General features: G+C 44.8%; 2 protein-coding genes across 14 annotated transcripts in view; one reads left to right on the top strand and one right to left on the bottom strand.

Moving 5' to 3' along the window:
• Positions 1-3729, top strand: part of Angptl2 (angiopoietin like 2) — a 34943-nt gene extending 31214 nt beyond the window's left edge. The window contains exon 5 of the mRNA XM_046451206.2: positions 2056-3729. Coding sequence (XP_046307162.1) covers positions 2056-2255 — 200 coding nt within the window. The 3' untranslated portion in view covers positions 2256-3729. The remainder of the gene's footprint in view (positions 1-2055) is intronic.
• The window catches only part of Ralgps1 (Ral GEF with PH domain and SH3 binding motif 1), a 245250-nt gene that overhangs the window by 110868 nt on the left and 107580 nt on the right, over positions 1-26802 (bottom strand). For all 13 annotated transcript variants that reach the window (XM_046451201.2, XM_046451200.2, XM_046451204.2 and 10 more), the window contains one exon: positions 19173-19299. In XM_046451201.2, the coding sequence (XP_046307157.1) occupies positions 19173-19299 (127 nt within the window). The remainder of the gene's footprint in view (positions 1-19172; positions 19300-26802) is intronic.

Raw genomic sequence — 26802 nt, 5'->3', positions numbered from 1 at the left:
GAAAAGCGAAGAGATGGACACTCCCATGCCAGGCTGTCCCATCCTCACCTGTCTGAGGCAGACACGCCCTGGGTTCCAATGCTGTCCCTACCTCCTCAGCACACTGCACAATCTCCCTGGGCCTTGGTTTCCACATCTATAAGTAAGGACAATACCTACCTTGCAGGGCAGGGAGAAGGTTAGAGAGAAGGTACCTGATAGGACTCTATCAGGTACCTGCACACAGCAGGGGCTTGAGCTAGCATTGATGCTAGCGGGCTCTTGGCCATTACTGTGTCTAGCATGTAATGTTAATGCAATGCGGAGAGGAAACCAGATAGGAGACATGAAGTGATTTGTTCAAGGTCATGTGCCTCAAACCCAGGTCTTTATTAAGTTTTAATTAGATAAAAAAAAACAAGGGAGGGGGCTGGGGTTGTGGCTCAGTGGTAAAGCGTTGCCTTGTACATGTAAAGGAGGCACTGGGTTCGATCCTCAGCACCACATATAAATAAATCAAGGTACTGTTATAAAAACAAAACAAAACAAGGGAGAACACAGGAAATAATAAGATACGCAGATACAGTCCTGCCATGAGTGCTGACATCACACTTCCCCACAGTTGATGCCTCCCAAGGCCCCAAACTCAATCTGTAGGTTGGTGACCCCTGTAGCTAGCACCACCTCTGGGCTGAGGCCAAGTCTGTTTTCCTGGGTGAGCCTGGCTCCTCCTGCCTGGTCTTCCTTTCAGTCCTGGTCTGAAAGCAAGTCCTCCCACCTTTGAGTAGCAGCCTCTGGGGACTGTCCCAGGAATGGCCTGTGCTTTAGGCATGCCCTAATACCTATGCACTGTGGTGAAGGAGCTTCACTCCAGGACCCCAGGCAGCCACGCTCTAGCAGACAGGTGTCCTGACATTGGGGAACAGGAGAGATGCGACCCACCTGTCCTCGCACTACACTGGTACTGTACTGACCCTGGTAGAGAAGCAGGCCCTTGCTGTGCCAAGGCTTCCGAAAGAGCAGGGCAGGAGGATGACCCTCAGCACTGGGACAGGGTCTGTTGTAGACTTCTTTGGGGTGACACTGGAGAGCAGTGAGAACTATGTGAGGGCTCTTTACCCTTGGGATATGTGAGGCCAGAGCAGAAGGGGCACCCTGGTGGATGGGAAGCAGACCATGGTGTGCCACGGGTCTCCTTACTCCCCAAATGTAGCACTGCCATTTGGTCCTTGTAGCCTTGAGCTGAGGCCCCAGAACAGCTCTGGGAAATCTGGGGTGCCGGGGCTGATGCTCTCCTCCAGCTTTCTGCCTCAGGCTGCTGTGACCGTCTCATTCTGTCCCAACATTTCCACTGGAGCAGGGCTGCCCCTCCATCAGGCCCTCCAACCCCCAAGCCTGGCAGGAAAGCTCCTCTTAGAGGAAGGAGTCCCTTCCCAGGCCCAGTCCCCCCAATTGAGCAGCCCCAGTGACAGTGGCTCCTCTGGTCCTTCCCGCCCTGTGGGCACTGTTCCCCTGCGCACCCACTCACACTTTGCCCACGCTTCTTATTGTTCTGAACTGCTTGTCCTTGGCAGCAAAATTCAGCATGATGTGATATGCCAAGAGTTTTATGGAATATCCTTCTTTTATGAAATAACACAAGAAGTTATTTGGATGGAATACAGGCTGGGGAAGAAAAAAGGGGCATTTCATCTTTAACACTTACTTTGTCATTCTATAAAGACTTAATACAACACTTTCCACTCTTAAAATCCTAAGAAGCTCCCTGCTCACCCCCCAGGCCACTTTCACTTTCTCCAGACCTGAGGTGGGGGTGTGGAATTTTTACCATCCTCTAAGAGATGAGGATGATGCAGGATGGGAGGGAAGCCATTGGTCTGTGATCTCGCAGCCCATGAGTTATAAAGTCCAACTGGCTCCAAATCTGGCCTTTGACCTCTGCCACAGAAGGCTCATCTCTCCAGCAGTCTTACTCTGAAGGCCTCCTAGAGAGGATCTTGCGGGAGACCTGAGCACACCAGGGACAGGGCACAAAGCTTGCTTCCAGGGACCTCCTTGCACCCTTCTCTCCTGCAGGAAACTGTGCCCACTACCAAAAGGGAGGCTGGTGGTATAATGCCTGTGCCCACTCCAACCTCAACGGGGTCTGGTACCGCGGGGGCCATTACCGGAGCCGCTACCAGGATGGAGTCTACTGGGCTGAGTTCCGAGGAGGCTCCTACTCACTCAAGAAGGTGGTGATGATGATCCGGCCCAACCCCAACACCTTCCACTAAGCCGCTCCCCTCTGGATCTCCCGTGGCCATCAGCAGGAGCCTGCCCAGCATGCAGCCCCAGCACAATGAGCAACTACTCACCAGCTCATCCTGGGCTGTAAGGACTGAGAGCTGGATTCTGTTTTTTGAAGTCACTGTGTCAGATAATGAAACTGGACTGGTACTGTGTTCTCTGTCCCTCCTCTACTTTCCTTCAAATCAGACAGCCCCTCATGTTTCTAGGACAGGACTGCAGACAACTCTTTCTTTAAATAAATTATCCCTACAATAAAACACCATTGCAAAATACCTTCACGATATACATGTGCATGAGCCTCTCCATGCACTTAAGTGTATGCCACATGTATATGCATTACATACTATCACATGTGATATGTCTAGATACACATATGGGTTTGCTATATATACACCGAAATGCACTCCAACTCTGACATTAAAGTTGTCCCCAACTTTGCTCTTTGAAGGAAAACATTTCCTTGATGCTGTGTTTCTGGAGCCTAAGGGCAGATCATAGGCTGTGTAGGCCCGATTCAAAGACTAATCCTCGGTGTTGGCGCACCTGGATTCTTCCAGGAAGGTCCACAAGGCTCATCTCTCACATAGGGGTTCCTGTCTCCCTCTCTTAAGAACCCCCTTGGGCACCTACTCAAATTTCAAAAATCATTTCTGTTTTTATGCTTTCTCTGTTCTCAGGATTGTCACCACCTTCTACCCAGTTATTCACTCACCCAGCGCCCTCTGTGTCAGTCCCCTGCTGCCTACACATTCAAGGCGCCCTTTCTCTTTACCCCTTGCCCATCCTTTTCTACCACAAGACCTTTCCTTCCAGGCAAGAGTCCGCCACCTCTGAGTAGGAACAGTCTGGGCGCAGGTTCTGGCCAGGGAAGGGAAGGCCAGGCCCAAAGCTACACTGGCGGCCATGTAGATTGTATATTCAGTTCTGTATCTTCCGCTCATACTTTAGCCTCCATGTCATTTTAACCTTCACACAATAGTAGCCCCTACCTTGCCAGAGACACTCAGCTGAAGAGACGTCATCACTAATGTGCTGGGGCCCCCAGATGGCTACAGACTGGAGATCCCATGCTCAGGTGGACCAGAGTCTGCACCTCATCCCCCAACTACGCTTCTCTGGAGGACAGGGGCCACCAGACTCCTTGGTTGGTGCGCTGCATCATGGCGGCTTCCTGAATTCTGCCAGACTCAGTACTACCGGGACGACTGCCAAGCCAGGGGCAAGAGATGAGTCAGGAAGGTGAGACCCTCCCCGGTGGGCACATGGGTCAGGCATGCGAGATGTGGGGCTTTTGGTACTGTCCACGTCTGGGTGCGTGCCTATTACCTCAGCAGTTCTCACAAGTGTACCATGTAGCATGTTTTGTGTATATAAAAGGGAGGGTTTTTTAATATATTCCCAGATTATCCTTGTAATGACACAAATCTGCAATAAAAGCCATCAGTGCTATATGATGCATCTACCCTGTGTGTTACTGTTTTAGACTGCTTTCCCGGGGCCTCTCACATTGGACCCTTTAAGATTTGGCATCTAGGGCACATGCCCAATCCATGCCTATGGCACTCTCCCTGTCTGGTTCCTGCCTGCTCCCTCCTGATCCCTGTGCCAGCACCTCAGCCAGAGTGGCTCTCTGGAGCCCAGCTCTGCGCTTCTAGTTACATTCTGAATACTTCCAGTGGGTGTCCTAAGAGCACCTCACAGCCGGGCAGGCAATCTCTGAGACGTGCTCCCCCAGGCCAAGCCTTCCTCCCCACCACATCCTCTGGCCTCCTCTCCCCACACCACTGCAGTGGGTGCCCCACCAGGAGCCTCTATCTCTCCCTCCTCCCAAGCCACACCCCCCACTAGGCACCAGAACTGTCTCCTACTACAACAGATCTGTGACTTGGGAAGGCAGGTCTAGACATGATAGGAAACCTTGAAGCTATAAAGGAAGAGACCAAGGGATATGACTTGAAATTTTTTTTTCTGTCTTCCAAAAAAGCAAAGCAAAATAAAACACTACCAAGATTGAGATGCAAATATCAAAAGAAAAAAAATATTTGCATGTAAATAGCAAATCCAGAATTAATACTATGACATATTCCAAGCTTTCAAATTAAGAAAGATGCAAATACTGTGATAGAAAACTTGGCCAAGTATGTGAACAACCTTAGAAGTTGCAAATGGCCAGTAAACACGAGAAGATGTCAACTGCAGGGAGAACTAAGGGGTTGCACTGAGGGAAGGGTTAGCCATCATGTGTTGCCTCTCAGACTGGCAAAGACAGGACTGAGGTATAAACTGACTATTTTTTCAAGAGTAAGTTGGTGATATCAAAGTTTAAAATGCATTTAGGTCCTTAGACCCAGCAGTTCTTCTTAATCATCAAGAATACAACTGTGGGAAAGCCTTCTGGAGTGGGGTGTAGTTAAGGAGACTCTGTGTGTTTGGTGCTAAGGATGGAACCCAGGGCCTTGCAATGCTAGGTAGGTGCTCTGCCACTGAGCTATACCCCCAGTCCCAAGACTTGATGTTTGTAAAGCTTATTACATGCTTAAAAATGGACTTCTATTTTTTATTTCACCTTCATACAACTCTGTGAAGGAAGGATTATTATTCCCATCTCACTGAAGAGCAGGAGGCTTGAAGCTGAGGCTTGAAGTCAAGAATGTGCCACCAGGAGTTAATCCAGAAAGGACTAGGTGTTGGCACTGAGGACAAGTTCTTAGCCCTCCTTCTACCTCTCAGTCAGTTGCTTGGTCACAGGGGAATGCTACCTTGGCCCAGACCACAGCCACACCTCCTCAACATCTGGAGCAGAGTTGGGAGATATAGAAAACTTAGGCAAAGGAAAATGAGGTACACCCTTACTGCTCACTGGCATCATATCCAAACCCCAAAGCAGAAAGTTCTAGAAAGTCAAGCTAGTCAATATGAAGAAGTCCTTTATCTGAGCTACCTGGGATCCAAATAAAAGCAGACCATAATACCAACTCCTACTCCCCACCAAGCCCTATCCTGGCACCCAAATCTGGGTATTATCCAAACCATACCCTGGCTATATGGAGCAGAGGAGTAAGGTCCTCAAAGATGTGCAGCCTGCTTTCCCCAGAGTAAAAATGAAAGGGAGGAGGTCAGTTCACTGGGTAGCACCTGGAGAAAGATCATGGGAAAGGGAGTTGGGCTCAGGGACCTGGAGGCTGGGGACCTTGAGCTGTTCTCACTAGCAGACAGCCAGTTAGCATCTGGAGGTCTGCCCAAGTCAGATCAGCAGTGCTCCTCTGCCTTCCAGCCAGCAAACTTGTCAGGCCTATAATCACAGAAGTACTCCATGGTTGGTACCTCTGTAGACCTAGATGGATATCAATAAAGCCCAGACTTCCTCCAGTGCCAGCCAAACCCCCACATCCCAGTTTTGGCCAATACTTTGACCAGTAATGGTCCCCAAGCAGGTGCCACTGAACAGAACCTCCTTCTCCAAATTTTGCCAGTGTGAGCAAGATTGAAAGAGAAACCTTCAAAGGACTGGAAGCAATGACAATGGGAGTCCTCCATGCCTAAAGCCCAGACACTCAGGAGTCCAAGGGGTCCTCCCTGAATTCCAGGACCACCTCACCTGCTTCAGTCTTATTGAAATCTGTTAAAGAAACCCAGGCAACTAGATTAAATAAAAAGGGCACATTTTGGGTACAAAGATGTAAAAAGGCACTCCCTCTGCCTCAGTTTTACCTGGCAGTCCCAAGACTAAGGACAAAATAATAGTTACCAGGATCTCATATTCCAGAGCTTGCAAGGTGCAAGATCATCACCACAAAGGAACAACCTCAGGCTGCAGCTTAGTGATGCCCACCTGAATTCTATGTAAGAAGTGCAAGGAAAAGATCATGGGGTGGGGGAGAATGATGTGTCCCTATGATATGTCCTCTGCCACACAGGAAGAGGAGATGTCTTCCTTACCCCAAACCATGTGAGAGGGATGACAAGGAACCACTCCCGGAGCTGGTGAGGCCCAAGCCAGCAGAGCAGTGAGAAGTGTAAGATTCTGGAAGCTCCCAGACAGCAGGCTACCTGGATGACAGGGGTGGGGGCAGGGCAGCAAGTACGGAACAAGGGAAGCAGCAGTGAGCATCAGCTGAGCTGGAGGAGCAGCGTTACCCTACCAGGAGAAGGTGAGGTGCCCAGAGAGAGGCTGGTAGCAGAAAAGAGGAGACGGAGTTCAGGCTGCGTGCCAGGGACAGGCAGGTACAACTCTGGAGGAGAACTGAGCAGCCACGGAACATGGGCTCTTTCCTGTCACCTCTTCTGGCCCCTGCTCCAATTCCAAGGGCCGGAAATCTCTGTGGGCAAGTGGAGGAGGCAGTGGGGCTGGCCAGGATTCAGCGAAGAAGCTGACCTGTACCCTCCCCAGCTCCAGCTGGTTGGCTTTAGGAGTCCAGACTCATGAGTGCTACACAGGACTATCTGGAATGACAGCATTGTCAGAAGGAACTGGGCTTTGTCAAGCCTGACACCAAGAAGACCAAGGGGCCTGCTGAGTTCTCAGCTTTGCTGGGAAAAGAATTAGTTTACTGAGACGCTTGAAAGGACACTGCAGAAAAAATAAGGTTGGTTTCTTCTTCCACCTGAGTCCAGCTCATTTAATAAGCCGGTTATATAAGGACACGAGGTATCTCCCTGAGTCCACGGGCCGGGATGCAGCTGGGCCTCCCGAGGGCCAGGACCAGAAACTGCCTGGAAACCCTTCAGGAAAGAAGGCGGCACCCTTCCCCGCCCCGCTCCTCTCCCCTTCCTGCAGGATTTCTTTCTCGGTTTCTCACTGTGCACCTGTCCAGAGTACCCTCACTCCCTGTTCCAGCAACAGCCCCACCTGGCTTTCCTGAGTTCACACGTCCCCCAGGTCTGAGCGCCAGCATCTCTACATTCCTATGCCAACTCCTGGATGAAGAATCTGATTGGCCAGCCAGGGCCCTGGCTCAGAGCTGGACTGGGTGGAATGAACGCTGCTGCTGGGGTGCAATGCTGTGCAAGAGACAAGGAAGTCCCAGGTTCCCAAGGGTGGGGGTCATGGGATGGATCTCTATTCAAAAAGGGGTTTAGACTATACTCCAACTGTCATTGGCTCCTATCCTCTCTAGAGACCATGCATACTTTGCCAACTAGATGGATTCCATCCCATTACTCATGTGAAAGGGTCCTGTTTCCCAGGCTTTCCCTTCCTGACCACTGTCCTTTCCTAAAAAGCACACCTAACCCTTCCAGGCCCAGCTGGGTTACTAAACATGACCCCTGGCTATGCCCTTATGGGGTTCCTCCTGCCCTTCCTGGGGACACTGGATTTCTCAACAATCTCTGGATAAGAGAAGCAATAAGCTCCCCACTGCTGGGACCTTCCTGGCCACATTTTGCTCTGGGCAACACTGATACCATCTATCATTATGGGCTACTTTCCATGTTCCAGGGAGCATGAAGGTTTCTAAATTCTTACAGCCCTTTAAGATGGGTTTTATAATTACCCTCTCTTCAACATAGAAAATTGAAGCTCTGTGATGTAAACAACCTGCTCAAGAAGGTGCAGCCTGAGAACCTGGGAACTTCAGCACCATGGGTCTGGTTCCTGAGCTGCCTTCATGGCATCCACCACTGCACTCTAGGAGGAAATGATACCACCGCTCCATTTCTATTAGCCATGGCTCAGGAATGCATCTGAGAATCGTGGTGATCCTGAGCTCCTGCCCACAAGAGTGGCCAGCCTGCCTGCCTATGCAAAAGCAGCTAGGGGACAGCAGGTCCCTAGATGTCAGGAAGCCAGTCCATGACTATTTGCCCAATTTACTTCAGAGCAATGGGCACAGAATAATAGAGGCAGTGATGGAGAATATCTCATAGCTTCTTGGGCCTTCCAACAGCTAAAGCCACTGGACCTGCCTTTCTCCTCTCTCTCCTATGGGACAGAAAGCCACTTGTCCTACAACCTTCAGATCCAACAACCCCAGCCTTTAATGCTCAAAGTGTTCCTCTGTGGCTAGTCTGGTATCACCTCATATACCAGTTCTTCCTGGCCTGAGCCTTGGTCTATGTTGTCTGGTAGCTGGATCCTGGGTATGGTGGCTTATCTCCTGTCTGTGTACCCTCAGGTATGTGGCTTGCTAACCTTGGTCTTTCTCAGATTCCAGAGTCAGGCTGGTACCAGTACTGACCTGGGATTCTACCCCTTATGGACACAAGCCTTGAGGCCAACCATCCCGACATTCAAGCATCTTGTCTCCCCCAACTTGGGGCATCGTGGGCCAGCTCAACACACATGTGGGAACCAGACACAGATTATTTTCCTGTCTGCACAGCCTCCCAAAGCACTTCCACATGTGGCCCCTCCTGGGTGGGTGGCCATCTGGCTGTCCCATGTCCTGCTGGCTGATGGTCATGATGAGTATGACTCCATGGGAGGGTTAGAGGGTTCTCCCTTTCCCTTGCTGAAGTGCATCCTGAAGCTCAGAGACATGTGAGGAGAGGGATCCTTGCCTATAGCTGTCCTGAGCCTTTGCAGATATGGGAGTGGCCCAGAGTCTGAAAATGCAGCTCCTGTAGAGGAAATGGAATTAGAATTCCCTTTTGAAACCATGTGATGGCAGAGGCCTACCCCCTGGTTATTTCAATGAGGGGAGAGGATTAGAAGAAGCTCACAGTCACTTTGAAGCCAGGAATTGCTGACCAGACCTAGGCAAGTGTGCTGGGCCTAGATTTAGGTCGGCCTCCTCTCCACAGGAACCCAAAGCCAGGCAGCCCTTCCTCTTGGATCAGGGCAGTGCAGGGCTATGTAGGGAACCAGAATCAGGGCCAGATATTGAGGAAGCAGAGGACAGCTGATTAGTGTAGAAGACCTGAAGCCTGGCTGCCTAACCCAAGAGAATTGACAGAGAAGTGTGTATTTAAAAAGATGCCATCTTCACCTGTCATTTCAGCTTAGGAAGAGTGAGAAAGCAGGCATGCCCGTGGAGCAGGTGGAAGAACAACGGCAGCCTTTTTAGAGCGCATCCGAGCGGTGGCTACCAAAAGGCTGCGACAGTATTTGCCCTAGTGGTTCCACATCTAGCGTTCCATGTTTCAGACCGGTAAATATACAGACAGGTAGAAGGATATTCCCCACTGTGCTATCTATAAGTGGGAAAAAGCAGAAACCACCTCAATGATCATCAGAGGGGTATGACTTGCCAGACCAGGACACACCCACACACCTGCAGGTGCCAAGGAGCCACTGAAAAGAACGAGAGGAGGCTCTATACTGGCTGCCACTGAGCAGGATCTGACATTTTAAGTGGGAAAAAAAGTAAGGAACAAAACACTATCTATCAAACATTCATTCCAACTCTGGATAGAAAGTGCAGTACCTTATGCACCCTCCCCGGCACAGCTGCTCGTGGCTGTGAACTGGCACGTCTGGAAGGGCCCACGCACCAGCTGCTAGCAGTGGTGCCTCTGGGCAGGAAAAGAGGAAGAATGTGATTTTCACTTTTCACTTTATAGACTTCTTTTTAGTGTGAATGATCTTTACAGCAAGTAATGTGTTACTTTTGTAATTTTTAAAAGCCTTAAAAAGAATGTGTGGGAGACCAATGCCATTCACGGGCACATTTCTTCTGGGTGACTGTAAGGAACGAAAACGCCTTAATTTCCCCCAGACAGGCATCCAGGGCCTCTGCTGGCCTGCACACACAGCAGTCCAGAGTCCAGCGTACACTTCGTCAGCAATCACATCCTTTCTGTGAGGAAACTTCCAGTCCCCGACTAGTCTCCCCACGCACCTTCTTCCTTACAAAGCTGTGAGAACTTGTCATTTCCCAAACTGGCAGCCACCTTCTCCACCTATTGCATTTTCCTCCCTCAAAATTAACTTTTGGGAGAGGCCTAGAACTTCCTGCTCCCCTAGGGTCAGTCTCCTGCATGTGGAGTGTAGTACAAGATTGGGCAACAGACTGGGCAACAAGGAATAGCCAATGTGGGGTAGTGATAAGGTCATGTAACATCCTAGTTATGTATGTGTTGCTATGCAACAAATGCCCCAAACCTTGGCAGGTTGCAATGAGCATTCATTATCTTGTAGGTTCTATGGATCAGGAACTTGGGCATATTTTAGGTAGTGTCTCTAGCTCAAGGCTGCCCATGAAGCTCAGTCAAGCTGCTACCTGGGGCCTTGGTTTTAGCTGAAGGCTCAACTTTAAGGTAGGACCGTCTTCCAAACTCCCTCCATGGTTGTTGGCAGCCCTCAATCCCTGCCACATGGGTCTCTCCATGGCATTGCCAAGCACATCATAGCTGGATTCCCCCAGGATGAATGACCCAAGACAGTAAGAAAGAGCAAGTACTCAACATAAAAAGGACATTTCGTTTATAATTTCGTCTCCAAAATGAGTCACTTTAATCCTACTCTTATTTATACTTCACTGCTATGACCTAAGTTAAAAATAGTGCTTCCTTCAGAGGAAGGAGTGTGGGGAGGATTACATGAGATAATGCACATAAAGTGTGAAAGAATAAACATGAGTTGTTGTAATTATTAGTAGTTAGTTTCTAACCAGAGATCCAAAGAGTTAAGGAAGCCAGAGAAGAACAGGTGTCCTGGTGAGAACACAGGCTCTTGCTACAGAACCACACTTTCTCTTGCACACAATGGGTTTATACTCTTACCTCCTATTGGGGTGTCAGACAAAACCCAAACCAGAAAAAGGGTGAAGTAGGTCTTTCCCTGGCCCCAGAAGACAGAAATGGACAAGACATTCCAGCTTTGGCCAGCAAGGCATGCAGGAAGCCAGCCGGCCCCAGGGCTCCTTTCCTGACCTTCCTGTTTTCCTCCAACATCTCTATGGAATCAGATGTTGACTGGAGGATGCACTAGTTAAGGCTGGGTGGAATCCAGCCATGGGCATGAAGTCTCAAGTTAACTGGTATCTACCTGGCCTATGATGTTGGGTAAGTCATAGGTTAAGGTTTTTTCATTCATAAAATGAGGATTTTAAATAATCTAGCTAGTTTCTGTAAGGACTGAGGAAGATTATGAAGCCCCAGAGAAATGTGGATTTTAAGGTAACAAATCTTGAGATTGCAAAAGTAAAAATGACCTTTTCCCTTAGGGAAGGGAGAGATTTGGAACAATATGCAATTAACCACTCTATAAAATAATGGAAATGTTTCCTGCATTTTGATTGGGGATAGGACATTTTTTAGATCATTCTATTGACTAAGAAACAAGTTTGAGCCTGGGGCAGAGGGAAGCTCTTCTCTGCTCACTAGGGTTGAGAAAAGGTTGAATATCGCCACTGAGGGAAGGGGAACCCTGATCAAAGGCTGTCCTGGGCCAGGGAGGGAGGGTAGGATTTCAGCTATTTGCAGCACATGGCCATCAGGAAGAGAGGAGAAAAGGGCCTGGCCATTGCTCTGCAGACAGACATATCAGAGTCCAAGCTTAGATGTTTCTTTGTGGCCCTGCGGTCTCCATATCCATCCCTCCACCTTGCTGCCCCAGCTGAGGAAGAAACCTGGCTCTTTACCAGGTCAGTCAGAGAGCCTGGCTGGGAAGGGAGAGCCGACCAGTGGGAGGGGTCAGAGGAGTGAGGCCAGGCAGTGAGCAGAGGCAAGGAGCCACAACCAAAAGGCGCTGTGGAACAAATGAGTGCTCCTGGGAGTCCTTAGAAACGCTTGGGGTGGGGAACTGAGAAAAGGCCAGATTTCCTGCACGTGGAAGTATTTTAGTTTTGGAAAAAGGAAAGGACTACCCTAAATGCTGGCCCACTTGGGGCCAGCCAGATGACACTATTGCTAACCCTGATGTGGGCGCTGTTGGATTTGGTCTGGGGGTGGTTGCCACAGCAAAGAGGCAACAGCATGTCTCAGTCATCAGCAACTCTGCAGGCTGGGCCTGCCTGCTCCATCCCTGCTGCGCTTGCTCTCTCCCCTCTACTTTAAGGGTGTCCAAGGCTTAATGCACATGGTGATCCTCAAAGGCCATGGGCAGGGACGTGCTCAGTGTCTCCATCAGGTATAAGGGCTGTGCTCACCAAAAATTGTCTTAGGTCTTTCTAAAGCTTTGCTCTAAAATGAACTATTTGTAAAGGCCTTTCCCTGGGCCCTCACTTTTTCTGAACTACAGTGATTCATCACAGGCCTATCCATGATCCCCTAACTATCCCTCCTCTAGCCACCCCTCCTAGAAACCACTTTCTGCACTGCAGCCAAGACGATGCATGCTAAACGCAAATCCAGCCCAGCTGTACCCTTATGTAAAATTCTTTCACAGTTCCCTACTGCTCTAGGTTGGTGGGTCAGGTCAGAGCCAGAGCTGCCCACTCCCAGTGTCCAGGCCCTCAGCAATCTGGCCCCTCCCTTCCACTCTGGCCACTTCTTGTGACACCCTCCTCCTCCTCCCCCTCCTCTTCATTCTTGGCTCTCCAGACAGTTTTTCTAATATGTTTTTCCTACTTCAGGGCAAGGTGTTGTCTTTGAGGGGGATTTTAGCTCCTCACCTCTGAACCCAGGGTATACAACCTTTAGGAGCTCCACTTCCCTCCAGAAACCCCTTCCTAGTAACCCAGACCAGGAAGGGTGCCCTTTTCTTTGCTCCTTTGCCGTTCCCTTTAGAGTGTTCAACTCATTTCCAGTTTCTTCCTCATGGCTAGTGCTCAAGGCTGGATGGGGAGCTTTGCAAGGGCAGAGGTGGCATGTGATTGATCCACATAAGTCCCTGCTGAAGCCCAGTGGCAGGGCACACCCACTTTGTGGTGGGACCTACCACATGCTGCCCGCTATTCTGGGGGTCTCTGGGGCATCAGAGCACACACTTTCTTTTGATCAAACGCCACTTCTTTTTTTTTCTGCCATCCAGTGCAGAACTTTATTTTTTGTCAGTTTATAGAATATTTAATTAGATCACTTCATTATAATATAGTACAAATATAATTAGAGTATGGGGCACAATCAGGCTGGTGAAATAGCTCAGTTATTATCTGTTCCCAATTATTTGAAGGTTCTCTATCTAGAGTAAATAATTCCTAATTATGAATGATTTCAATCAAATGGAAATTTATTGTATAATATGCAAATGCTGTTTAATACGGGTGGTTTGATGGGATTAGGTCCTCTGTAATATCACAACTATACCCAGTAGGATCTGAATGATGGACTTGTCATGCTGCTTTCAGAGTCCACAGGTCTGACCAAAAATGTATTATCAGCATGAAACATCCTGAATTCACTATTCTTTCTTTTTTTAAATTTTAATTTGTAATATATGACAACAGGATGCATTACTCATATTATACATATAGAGCACAATTTTTCATATCTCTGGTTGTACACAAAGTACAGACACATCCTTCCTGTTTCTTCTTTTTGAAAACTCTTTGAGGTGTCTGGCTGATTAGCCCAGAGTGTTTTACACTCACCAACAACTTGCCTTTGTTTTAAACTTCAGAATTTATATTTGAAAATAGAGGCTTACTTTAAAAAAAATGAAGGGTTTGTTTATTTGAAGAAATAACTTAGGATCTCAAAATTTCCTTCACATATTAGAGGTCTGGATAGGTTTACCAAGAATGTCAAAGTTTTCTCTTATTATTCAAAATTGTCATGATGCCTGATTTTTTGTTTCTTGAGAGATCATAATTTTCCACACTGCTACAATACTTTTAAATCAGCTCTAAAGCATTTCAAATCCATCACATTCCTAATTTTATTTAGTTATTTCCTGGAAGGAGTAATAAGTAGTGAAAACCAAACACCCCCTAAATCAATGCAGCTATTTAGAAATAGGTGGTGTAGTCATTCTTCAAACCTCTGTCTGCTTTTGTTATCATTTCATCAGAATTGGGTGTTTATGGGAGTTGCTATCACACAAAATTAGCTGCAAAATATTGACTGTATCTCCCAATACTATTTTCACACTCTGAAGTAATTTGGAAGAAACTAGATGATTCAAAGAAAGACTTATTTCTTAAATGTAATAAATTTTCCCCTCTGTGTTTTTTAAATTATGTTTCACAAGGAACCCAGGACACCAAAGTGCAGCCAACTGGCTCTAAAGTTCACTAAAGGTTGGACTACATGCCCACGCAGGTTGGCAACAGTGGCTGATATTACGTGAGGGCATCTCTCGTGGATGACACAAGAGTAAAGAGTCATGGAAACCCAGTTAGCACAGAACCTTCCACAGAGAGTTAAGAGAATCATCACAAAAATAAAACCCACATTTGCTATTAGAGGCAAATAGCCACTGAGGCGGGAGCAAGGTCTCAGGCAGTGGAAGCAACAGAGCAGCTGGAAACATCAGAGAGGAGCCTACACTCCTCCCAGAGCAGCTCCCTCCCTCCCCGAGGAAAGACCTACAGTGAGGATTTGCCAGGGAAAAACAAATGGTTGCAGACATTTTTTCCTATATTGTACCTTCCAGGAATTATGTAACCATCACTTTTTAGATAAACAAATCCATCCCCATGAAGGTTGGGTTTTCAAGAGGAATCCAGTATTGAAAGAAACCACAACCTAGGTTTGGGCAGGGTCTGTCCATGGCATTCAGATGAGCAAGTGAAGACCCCAGCTGCCCTCAGGACAGTGGCCCCACTGAGCCTCAGAATGAGACCTTGCTTCATGTTTACTTTTCAAATTGTGGAGCTCCCAAGGTAAACCCTCATGCGCTGTCCTGAGAATAGAAAGCCGCTGGAGTCCAGGTGCCCTCTGACCTATATATATCAGGGTCATTCTGCTGCACTGTGAGGAACGATCATCACAAGACCGGGGACAGGAGCAGGGCAGTTCACTGCACTCTCAATGCCAGAACAGGAAGGCCGTGCAGGAGAAAGGATGCCTCCAGGAGCCAATAGGAAGCGCCTGCCAGGAACAAGGCAGCTGAAATGAGGTGATGGAGGGCAAGGATGCTGCCTCTGTTCAGACGCTCTAAGTGGCAAGGGGCCCAAAGGCCAGCTCAGGCTAGCCAATGACACTGAAAGCCTAAGAGAGCCTGATTGGTGATCCAACAACAAGAAAGAATGGCAGCAATTCATCCATTTCCTATAGTGCCAGTGTCATTATAGTCACATATGACAGAGGACATGTAGGTGACAACTGCAAGGGAAGGGTAGGAAAATACTGACCTGAACAGTGGAGGTGAGAAGTCGGGAGAGGGCAGTGTCGAGTGCCCAGGCTCATAGCCAGCACTGCTAGGCCCCTTCCTGGCTCTGAACTTTCCAGTAATGCGACCCTAGGCACCTCTCAGTGCCTGGGCTATTGTGAGCATTCAGGGAGGTGATGCACACAGAGAGGTAGGCAATAAACAGCAGATCTCCTGATCACCCCTGTTACAGAGGCCATCCTAACCATGCTGGACTTCATCCACTAGTTGAGCCACACATGGTACTAGGCTGCCCTCACCCTTGTTCCATCAATCCCATCCCTCAACTGAGAGCCTCGGCAAAGTGGAAATGGACTTGGAACTATGCACATTAACATTTCCTCCACTGTGAACCCAAGAGGGGATTTGCCAGCCATCAAGTAGAAAGACACTACAGTTTACTGCAAACTGGGAGAAGGGTACAACAAGAGAGTGAGAAAACGTGAAAAGAGGAAGGAAACACAAAATGAAATTCATTTCAATTACATGACATAAGACTAAACAAATGTGAAAGACTTACATGGCCCTACCAATAAACAAGGTCTCTCATATTGGGTCCAACTAAATGTTATTTGATCACACCTAGAACAGGGCAGCTTAAAATTAAAATCTAAAATATAGACAAAGATTTATAACATAAATGCAATAAAAATAAGATATAAATTAAGTGTGACCCAACTAATATCAAAGAAGCAAAAGCAAGTAAAAAAATGGAACCAAGATTGTTTTGTATGGGACACTTTGCAATGAACTTACAACTATTATAAACGTTTATATAATAAACACATATGGCAGAAACTACTAGAAACACAAGGGGACTCTGACTTATATTTCTGTTCTTGATAAACCAACTTTTCAAAAATTTATAATTTGAATATTATAAGGCAACTTAAGAGAATTTTGAAAGATTATACCTTCTTTCCCAGAACCCATGAATACTGATCATGTATTAACCCACAAGAAAAATCTCAAATATTTTTTAAAAACCTAGAAATCACATAGGTCATATTCTAAAAAGATGAAAGACCAATTTTTTAAAAAAACCCAGTCATTCAAAGAAATGTTATCATAATACCCCAAAAGTTAAAACAACTCGCATGTCCATCAAATGAATGAGTAAACAAAATGTACTGTATCTATACAATGTAATATTATTTGGCAATAAGAAGGAATGAAGTACTGATCATACTTCATACTCCAACATGGATGAATTTTTAAAACATGATGATAAGAGAAGAAATTCATTTATTTCAGATAATTTCTATGATTCAGTTTATATAAAATTTTCATAACAGGAAAATCTATGAAGACAGAAAGTAGATTAGTGGTAACTTAGGGCTAAGTTTGGGGGTGGGTGGGGGGGTGGCTAGAGAGAGGAAAAATCAGTGTCTACTAATGATAAAAAATTTCTTTTGGGGTTCATAAAAATGCTTTAAAATTGATGGTGGTAATGGTTGTACAACTCTGTGGATATACTAAAAACTGCTAAATTGCACTCTTTAAATGGATTATATATTAATTATATTTTAATAAGTCTGTTAGGGAAAAATACAAGCCCTTGAAAATTTAAAAAAATCACCAAGTAATACTAGAACATAAATTTAAACTACAATTATAGAACATTTGTATTAAAACATGTACTATGTAGCAAAAGCAGCACTTGGAGGATAATTTATAACCTTAACTGTTTCCATTACTCAAGAATCATGTGTGATTCTATCTTTTTTATGTATCACTCAAAAAATTGCTGCCAATTAGACAATGTTAAAATGCTTTATCATTAATTGAAAGGTACATCCTAATTTCAAAGGTGCTAAAATGTGGAGAGAAAAAGCACTTCATAGAAAAAAACATGGTAAACTAAAAAGCAGAAAGGCAGTGTGACTGATAAACACATCCAAAATCTAATTCTTTGGAAAGAACAATGGATAAACCTCTGGCAAAACAAATTTTTAAAAAGAAAGAGAAAACAAAAATCTAAACTATTAGGAACATGAACACACACACACACACACACACACACACACACACATATATATATAATCATATATGCCAAGAAGTTCAAATTTACAAAAAATATACTATATAGTGCATTATGGTAAAATAATTAAATGGGTAAAAACCCTATGCTAATAATTTTGAAAGCTGGAATCAAATAGACAATCTCTTATTAAAAAACAAAATTTCCAAGTTGGATTTAAAAGAATTAGAAAATGTAAATAAAGAATGCTTATGGAAGAGATACGCCAAAGATTAAAGAAAAATTGTACTACATCCCTACAAATATTAGGAGTCACTTCTATGAAATCTTAGTTTTTCCTTATTATTAAAAGCTATTTTATATCATAAAACCAAAATATTTCAAAAATTAGCACAAAACTGAAGCCCAAACTAGCAGAAGCATTTTTTTGCCTATCAAATTGGCAAAGATAAAAAAAAAAGAAGGAGAGGCTAAGACTGTGGCTCAGTGGTAGAGTGCTTGCCTAGCATGTGTAAGGCACTAGGTTCAATTCTTAGCACCACATAAAAATAAGTAAATAAAGACATTGTGTCCATTTATAACTAAAAGAAAACATACAGTATTTGTACATGTGGGAGAAAAGCAATTTCACCCTCTTCTAATAAAAGTGTAGTTGGGCGCGGTGGCGCACGCCTATAATCCCAGTAGCTAGGGAGGATGAGGCAGGAGGATCAGGAGTTCAAAGCCAGCCTCAGCAACAGTAAGGTACTGAGCAACTCAGTGAGACTCTGGCTCTAAATAAAATACAAAGTAGGATTGGGGATGTGGTTCAGTGGTTGCGTGCCCCTGAGTTTAATCCCCAGTTCCCCCCCACCCCCCAAAAAAAGTTTAAACTGATACAAGCTGTCTGGAGAGCATTTCGAAGAGGCATGCCTTTTTTTAAAAATACCTTTATTTTATTTATTCATTTGTATGTGGTGCTGAGGATCAAACCCAGGGCCTCACAAGCGCTAAGCAAGCACCATACCGCTGAACTATAGCCCCAGCCCCCAAAGGCATAAATTTTTGCATAAGTTTTGACCTAGTAATCACACTTCTGGGAATTTATTACAAAGTAATAATCATAACTGTATACAGCAAGTTTTTGCAATAAGGTATTCATGGAAAATGTAGAAATAACTTACATGGTTAATACCAGCAGTAGATTCAAGTTTGACAAATCCATCTGATGAGGCTAAGCCAAAGTATTGAAATGTAGATAAAAACCCTACTGATTTTGTAAATGCCCAAAGGAATGATTAGAAAAGGAGCAAAGTCTCTCTAGGTGAGTTAAAGAATATTAACTTTCTTCTCTTCCTAATTCCTTATAGTAAACATGTATTATTTTCTAATCAGAAAAATAAATAATTGTTGCTATAAATTTGTTTGTACAACTCTTAAGAAATATGCTAATTAAGAACAGAGAACCAGAACAGAGGGTTTGCTCTCAAGTTTGGAAGCAACGTGGATGAACCAGTAGGAGTTCTACTACCATCACTGTGGATGTCTGGGCTGCAGCCTAGGAGCCTGGGGTTCAAAGATCACACATATAAAAAAGCAGAAAGTCCCTCTTTTCTCCCCTCATCAAGGTTCCCATCCCTGGAAGTATCAATAGCCTGTTCCAACCCAAGGAGCCAACCAATTGCCTCTTTATCCATGCTCCCTGCTATTTCCTGGAAATTTTTCAACTAGAAACTATAAAAATATCTTATTTGGCACTGAGCATGTTTCTTAAAAAAATAATAATAAGCCAATTCAGACTCCTACCTAGATAGGGAATACTGGGCACCATCTTTAGGCTTCGGATATATTCCCGTGTCCGCTTGTAATTATCTTCTTTAGACATCAGATAGTCCAATTTCTCAAAGGTAGTCTTGTCTTTTCGATTCAAAAGCTGGAAATGAGAAGAAATTACAGAGGATGAGAGAGAGAAAAGAAGGGGGGGACAGGACAGCTGTCACAAAGAACAAAAAGGACACATCCTAAAGAGTATGGCTGTCAGGTGCCAAACCTGGGCACAGCTAAAGATTAAAAGGACATTTCACACAGAGGTAGAAACTCTCACAGCCACAGTCTTCCTGTCTTCCCAGAATCTCACACTTGAAAGATACCTTCTAAATCCACCTAATCCACTGCTCTACAAGATAGACCCTGCACCAGAAAGGGGCTCAGAGAGTGAAGCAAACTGCTCAAGTTTACCAGAAGAGTTATTTCACAGCTATGTACTCTCCCTCCACATCTCAAACAGCACAAAGCCCCATGAACTGAACTTGCACATGACTCCATGCACAAGCCACAAGAACACAGCCAGGGCAGTGCTCCAATTCAGGCTGTCTCCTCCACAGTCCCCAGCATCTGCCTCTGTCATATTTACACTGGGCATGGTGATTTGATCAAAAGAAGACAAACTTCTTTTCTATAAGCAGTCATCTAAGGGGTGACCTCATTATGCAACACAAGATGAGCAGTTACCCACAGCCAAAGATTAGGGAAGCAATCTCCTTGGTGACTTGCTGAAAGCTATAGCCAAGTAGGAATGACGCATGGCATTTTGGGTTGAAAGGTGACCCTGCTCAGGGATTAGGGTTGCTCCGGGTTTAGGGTGGATCCTGCTGGGAATAGGGCAGCTCCAGGATTAGGGCATATCCTGCTGCCTCAGGTGCCCGCTCCTTTTGAGTTCTCGCAGGGTTCTGAGAGTATTGGTCCGCAGAGCCCGGTGGAGGGAGTGTATTTTCCCAGGTAGTGTGTGGAGAGTGTCGGTGAGAGTTCGGGAATAAAGAGTTGCTGTTTGAATCTACAAGGCTTTTGTGGTGGCTCGGTTATTTTGTGCCCAGCCAGACTGCGGCAGTGACTAAGACCTCTGCTCTGTAAAGCTAGTGCTTTTTGGAAAGGAGTAGAGACATAAACTCCTGGTATTCAAGATTTGGTGCTAAGGTCTCCCCTTGTGGTTCCTGAGTGGCCCAAGTCAAGGGCCAGTGCCAGGAAATGGCAAGAAGCCTCTTCAAATACAAAGGCTTTGAGGAAAGCAGCCTATGCTGAGAGTCTAGTGCTGGGGCAGGGCTACATGGGGAGGGCTGGCTTTGGCAAAGCATAGCTGTTCCTGGGAGATCCCTCAAGTCTATCTGCCAGGACCCAGAGCTTCTGGAATTGGAGGTCAATTGATAAACACAGGAGTGTAAATGAAGCAGACCCCAGGCTTGGTGCATCCTTGGCCAAACTTGGTACAACGACCTGAACCAATACACCCACCATGACCATCAGACTGAAGTAGGCCAGTGTTCAAAAGCCTCATAATGCAGCAGAGAGAAGTAGAACTGTGACTGCCCAGCACCAGGGGAAGCAGTGCAGCTCCTAGGCTAGGACTGGTGTATCAGGGAGCCCAAGGCTGTTCTGAGCAGGCCCTGCCCAATTCTTCCATCCTCAGCAGCTAGAGCCACAGAGAGTGAAGCCATGGGATAGCCCACTGCACATGATGCAGAAAGCCTATGGACTTCACAGAGGAAAGGCAGAATAAGCTGCCTTTCAAGTACTAAAGAAATTAGAGTTTGAGAAGCAAGCTTTTTTCCTCCCACTGAGAAATTCAGGACACATCAGGGTGGGGACACGGCACAGATGCTAGGAAAAACGGCTGCCTAACTGGCTTGTTAATTTGAGGCTGTTATTCATTATAGTAAAAAATGGACAGGAAATAACACCACCCCATTTGCTGTTTCTAAAGCATATAATATACAACTCATCTGAGCTTTACACAGCTCTGAGACAAAGAGGGAGCCAAGACGATCGCTTCTGGTTCAGGTTCATAATCACAAGGATTGAGTGGCTTGTCCAAGAATTGTTAGGAAACTTGACTCAACAGAGAAGTGAGACATTTAAAAAAAACAACAACAACAACATGGAAGTGAGTAAATAGAGACTAAAGACTCAGCAAATAATAAATGAATTTGGGCAAGGGAAGTGTCAAGGAGAACTGTGAAAGGAGGCAGCATTTAACATGAACAATCTGGATAAAAAGTTTGCCAAATGAACAACATATACCCAAAGCAGAACCACAAACCTAGTGTGAACTGCTCCCGGTGAAGTTCAGCAGGCCTCTCACCTCCCTTGTTCAGGAGGTCTTTTACTTATTTATTTATTTTATTAATGGAATCTAGAACCCCACTGACTTATTTGGCATCATCCATATTCATCCAATAGTCAGACAAACCTTGATTCTGTGCTCACACAAATGCAGCTGACACACACAGGCTTCCAGCATCCACACCACTGGTTCTCTGGTCCCAGCTGGATGACTGTCGTGTTCAGCTACCTACCAGCCTCCCCAGTACCCATACCCATAGCACCTCAGAGGAAGCAGGCCTGTCTTCTGTGTGTCCTCCTCCCACCATCCCACAGATGCATTCAGAAGGCCTAGATCTGGTTAGCCTCACTTATCTGCTCCAGTCAGTGCCTACCAATGAGATTCAGGGCAGCAATGATTTCTCAAGGAGCACTATATAGGTTGCTAGAATACCCACCAAAAAACTCAGACTTGAATATTTGCCATGAAGTGTATGAAAGCTGCCCAAGAATTTCCTCTAGTGAGATGAAGGCGTAAACCAGGAAAAGGAAGACATGGGATACAGGAGACACAGGACTCAGTCCAAGAGTGGTGAAGAGGTTCTGGGATGCTGGATGAGCAGCAGGCCTTAGGAGCAACTGGTCCCCATTGCAGCAGCCCTGGAGAAGACACCCTCAGGTTTTCTCTTGAAAACCTGATATGAGAGCACATTTGGGGGGAGGGGAAGATAAATAACAAATAAAATAAAAATAAGTAAAATATTTTTAAGATTGCATGTTTGTGTATATATCTAGTAAGTAGATGGGAGATATGGTAAGATGATTTTTCTAAAAGGAAACTAGAATATCCAGGGAAATGAAAATATTTAAGAAAGGACATGTTATTCATAATTTATTACTTGAGTACACAGTGAAACATACTCACTCATTCCTAATCATTAAGACACTGAATATTCCTTTAACAAAATGAGTTAACTAGAGTTTTAACCACAGTGATGGAGATTGTTTTTAAAGAATGAAGGAAGGTGGTTTGGAGAACTAAACCAGCATCTATAAATCCTATGAAGAAGTCACCAGATACTGTCCAGAGCGCATGGCTCAAGAATTTGTAGCAAATGCACATGGGAGGGATGTACATTTTTGTGGCACAAACTACCAGAAGAAACCGCTAAATAACTGGAAGTGGCTGCCTCCGGGGAGCTGAGCGGGTGTGCAGAGAGCAGGGAGGGCTGGTTGTTTCACTGAGCCTTTCAGTACTGATGTTTAAAATTAATGCATGTATATTATGTTGATAAAAACTCGCTTAAGATTTAGGTTTTTCTTAAATATAGGATTTGTTGATTCAGAAGAAAACAGCATTTACTTACACGTGTTTTAAACTTTTATTGCAAGTAGAACCCACAAACTACAAACCTCATATGAATTGAGAGTCCTTTACATTTTAGAGTTTATGGGAAGCCTCAGGAAAGAACCATCAGAACTACATACAAGAAAATAAATTACTTGCTTGCCTAGAGTCAAACGGATACTAAAACCATTCATGTTCAGGAAGAGAGGCAGGGAAGTAAAATGAAGAAAAAGTTCACTGGATGTAATAGGCAACTTTCCTCCTAGTAAAGTTAGGAGTCTTGGGCACCCTGAGATCTTTGTCCATGTTTATTGCAATTTTAATTAATTGTGTGGTTACATTTATGATTTCCTCAGCAAGTGACAAGTCCCATGAGGCCAGTAAGTGTGCTGGTTACACTTGTTCCACTATTCTATGCATTTGGTGTGGCTCCTGATAAGGAGGAAGCACTGCTAAAATATTTTTTGAATGAAAAATCAATGAGGAAGATAATAATGATAACTTAGGTAATAAGAGCCAAGATTATGGACTATTTAGAAACTACAATGAAAACACTATGTGGAGCTATGTGATAAGGCCAAAACTGTATCAAGAGGAAAATTTCTGAGTTTTAAACTCTTATAATTAAGCAAGTAAGATGAACTAAACATTCAGCTCAAGTGCCTAGGAAAAGAGGAGGAAGATAGGAGAATCAGATTGAGAAAATCAGAAAACTGATCCTCTAGTATACATCTGTCAAAGCTAAACATTGAACCTAGAGAAATGATACCTAAAACCTAAGAGCTTATTTCATCAAATATTAATGAAACAGATAACACATCTACAAAAAAGGCAGAAAGCAAAAACATACATGAGGATTGAAAAGGGGCTCTAACTACATATATGAAGTAAAAATTACAGGGTAAAAGTGAAGCCCCTACATATGGATTGTAAATCATTTTCATAGTTCCAAGTAGGCATTCCAAGGGATAAATGGGACTCATAATCCACAAGGTCAAAAGCCAGAAGATCACAAATCTTGGTGAAATACTTGCTTTTAGAAACACCCTCGTTGTGTGTGGTGCTTGTCATCTGACTATTCAGGAAACACACCCCACAGCTCTTTCTGGTAAAGTAGCTCAAATCTGGAAGTTATCCATAGAAGGGGAAGATGATCCTCCAAATTTGCTTTATGAGAACACAGTATTTTGTTCCTTTGCCTTGAGAGAATAACATTTCTTGACACACAGAAAGATTTTTCAGCAAAGAGCCTATTGCCCCAAATATGCTAAAATGGGCTCAGAATTCTTTTTCAATTCCAGCGTCTACTGTGGGGATGGAAAGAATTTTTAGTGCTGTCAATAATCTATGGAACGATGGACTCAGCAGACTAAGTATGGAATCTACAGGGGATGAAACTGGAACATTTTTTAAAGACCTTTTTTTTTTTAAACCTCTTCAAATATATGAATTTTAGGGAAGAAAAAAAAAAGGTACAAACTGGGCATGATGGCACATGCCTGTAATCTCAGCAGCTCAGGAGGCTGAGCAGGAGGATCACGAGTTCAAAGCCAGCCTCAGCAAAAGTGAGGCACTAAGCAACTCTGTGAAACCCTGTCTCTAAATAAAATACAAAATAGGGCTGGGGTGAATTCGATCCCTGGTATTCCCCACAAAAAAAGCAAAAATAAAAAGCTACAAAGTCCCATATCTGATTAAACTATTAGATGCAACAGTAGTCTATTGTACATAAGAGAAAATTACAACTTTAGAATTTGGTGTTATCCTGGCTGCTTATATTTGTCTTTGCCTAGGCCATTTTAAACCCTGTATAGACATATATTAACTTGCATAAAATACAATAATGTAAATGGTTCCATTTTAAAAATTATTGTAGCAGTTCTTGTTTTTAATTTTTTTTTTAGTTGTAGATGAACATACAGTATCTTTATTTATTTTTTGGGGGTGTTGAGCATCGAACCCAGTGCCTCACACATGCGAGGCAAGTGATGTACTACTGAGCTACAGCCCCAACCCATTATTGTAGCATTTCTTACTTGAATATAAAAGTATGATAGTCTGAGTTCTCTTTTGATATATTTGCAAATATCTTACTAATTCTCTAACTAATAACATAAATAAAATCTTTGACAGATATTCATTTTGTATTGTATGAATCATGATTTTACCTTTTAAAAACTTATCCTTGAACAGTTTCATGTACACTGATATACACATGTACCAATTACATGCACATATACCCACATACATAATGTATAATCTCATGGGACAATTTTCATCATATATTCCCAATAATTTTTGTTAATTGTTAAAAATTCCACATAGCAATCCCAGGAGATATTCCAATAAGACCTGACAGTACAGCTGGGAGGGTGAGACTGATCCCCTAGTATATATTTGTCAAGGTCCCATTGGGGGTCTAGAGCTGGTGGGTGGAGAGTTGGGCACCAAATCTGCATTACATTTGTTCAATCTGGCTGGATGATGAAAAGGGCAAGCTAAGGCAAGGAAGGGCCAGAACACTAGCAGAGGGCTCTAGAGATTGGGAACTGTCTCTGTCACGAGAAAGGGGGACTCTAGGAAGTGGGAGTGCTGAAAATGAGTCTTGAAGGATTTTGATAAGCATGAATAGGGCTGAAGAAGGGCTAGAGGCTGGAGAAGGCCGGAGAAGAAGCCTGGGGGTAAGAGCCCGCCATGCAGGAAGGGAAACAGCAGTTTGACTAAAATGTAGCCGAGGGTTGCTATGTTGCTGTGTTGCTGTGCATGACAATGGAAAGGTAGGGGAGGGATGGAAACTTGCCTTTTGGCAAAATCTGGCATTGACCCAGCCATGTAGTGCCCAGTCACGTGACCACTATGTTGACTGCTTATTCTACTTTTCCAGATATTTCAGCTCAACTTGCAAACAGCATGCCAATCACAAGCTGAGAAGCATGAACAGTGAATACTAATCAAAGGGGAAGAATGAGTTGATTGTGGCCATGTTTTAACAGGAAATTCCTCTGGCCAACTCTTGCGTCTCTTGCGCACATGACTGGGGGCTCTGAATTGCTGTTGCTGGTGGGAGCAGATGCTCAGTTGGCCACAACTGAAAGGTTTATGGTTTGTTTTTTAGGATCAGGAAGTAGGTGTGAAGTAGGTATGAAACCTTTTTGGCATTTTCTGCCTTTCCCAAAATGCCTCTCTTATGCTTGGAGCTCAGTAAGACACTCAGTACTCATGAACTTTCACCAAGTGCCACATGCACAGATCACCCATCAGGACATAACCAACCGTCTCCTGTTCAAATTCAATATCTTCCCTTTGCTCACTAAAATATGGGGTTACAGTACAAATGATATGGTTAAAAACTGGCTAATAAAATCATCATCAAAATGCTGGAGGTGGGAAAATGAAATCTGAAATGGAAGACTGAAGAGAGAGATTGGTGTCAGGTGGTCGTACTGGAGCACCCTGCTTTGGGGGATCAGGAGGCATGGGGCACCTCTGATTAGCAAGATGGGAGTAGCAGGGCAGGTGAGGAGAACACTAACACCTCTCTTTAACCATGGTGTGAAAGCTCCAGCGCTCTTTTAGGGTGATCACTCAAATAGAGTTGTGAGGGTGAATTAGAGAGTAAGACCAGAAACAAACGGCCCAGAGCTGAAGATGATAGTTCAGGTCACAGATAAAAGGGCCTGTCTCACAGTCCATTTGAGAAAAGTCAAGAAGAGCTGAAAATTATAGGAGCAATAATAACATCAGCTAATACTCATCTCGCCCTTACTATGTACCAGGCATGGTTCTAAATGGTTTTTTTTATATATCATAAGAGGCAGGCCCAGGGCTGGACCCAGGCGTCTGATGTTAAGAGCTCACATGCTCAAATTCCAGGCCCTTCTTTGCTTCCTCGTGGCTACACCAGTGCAGATCCTGTGTGTTCAGACCCCACAGCCTCATGAGGTACAAGCTGGGGTGACAATTTCTCCTAAGTCACTCTTCCCACTGATTCTC

The sequence above is a fragment of the Marmota monax genome, unplaced genomic scaffold (genome assembly GCF_021218885.2).
Source record: "Marmota monax isolate L192 unplaced genomic scaffold, Marmota_monax_Labrador192_F-V1.1 WCK01_AAM20220418_F8-fsc00020, whole genome shotgun sequence".
In the NCBI taxonomy this organism is placed as follows: domain Eukaryota; kingdom Metazoa; phylum Chordata; class Mammalia; order Rodentia; family Sciuridae; genus Marmota; species Marmota monax.
This window is presented reverse-complemented; position numbering and strand designations above follow the sequence as displayed.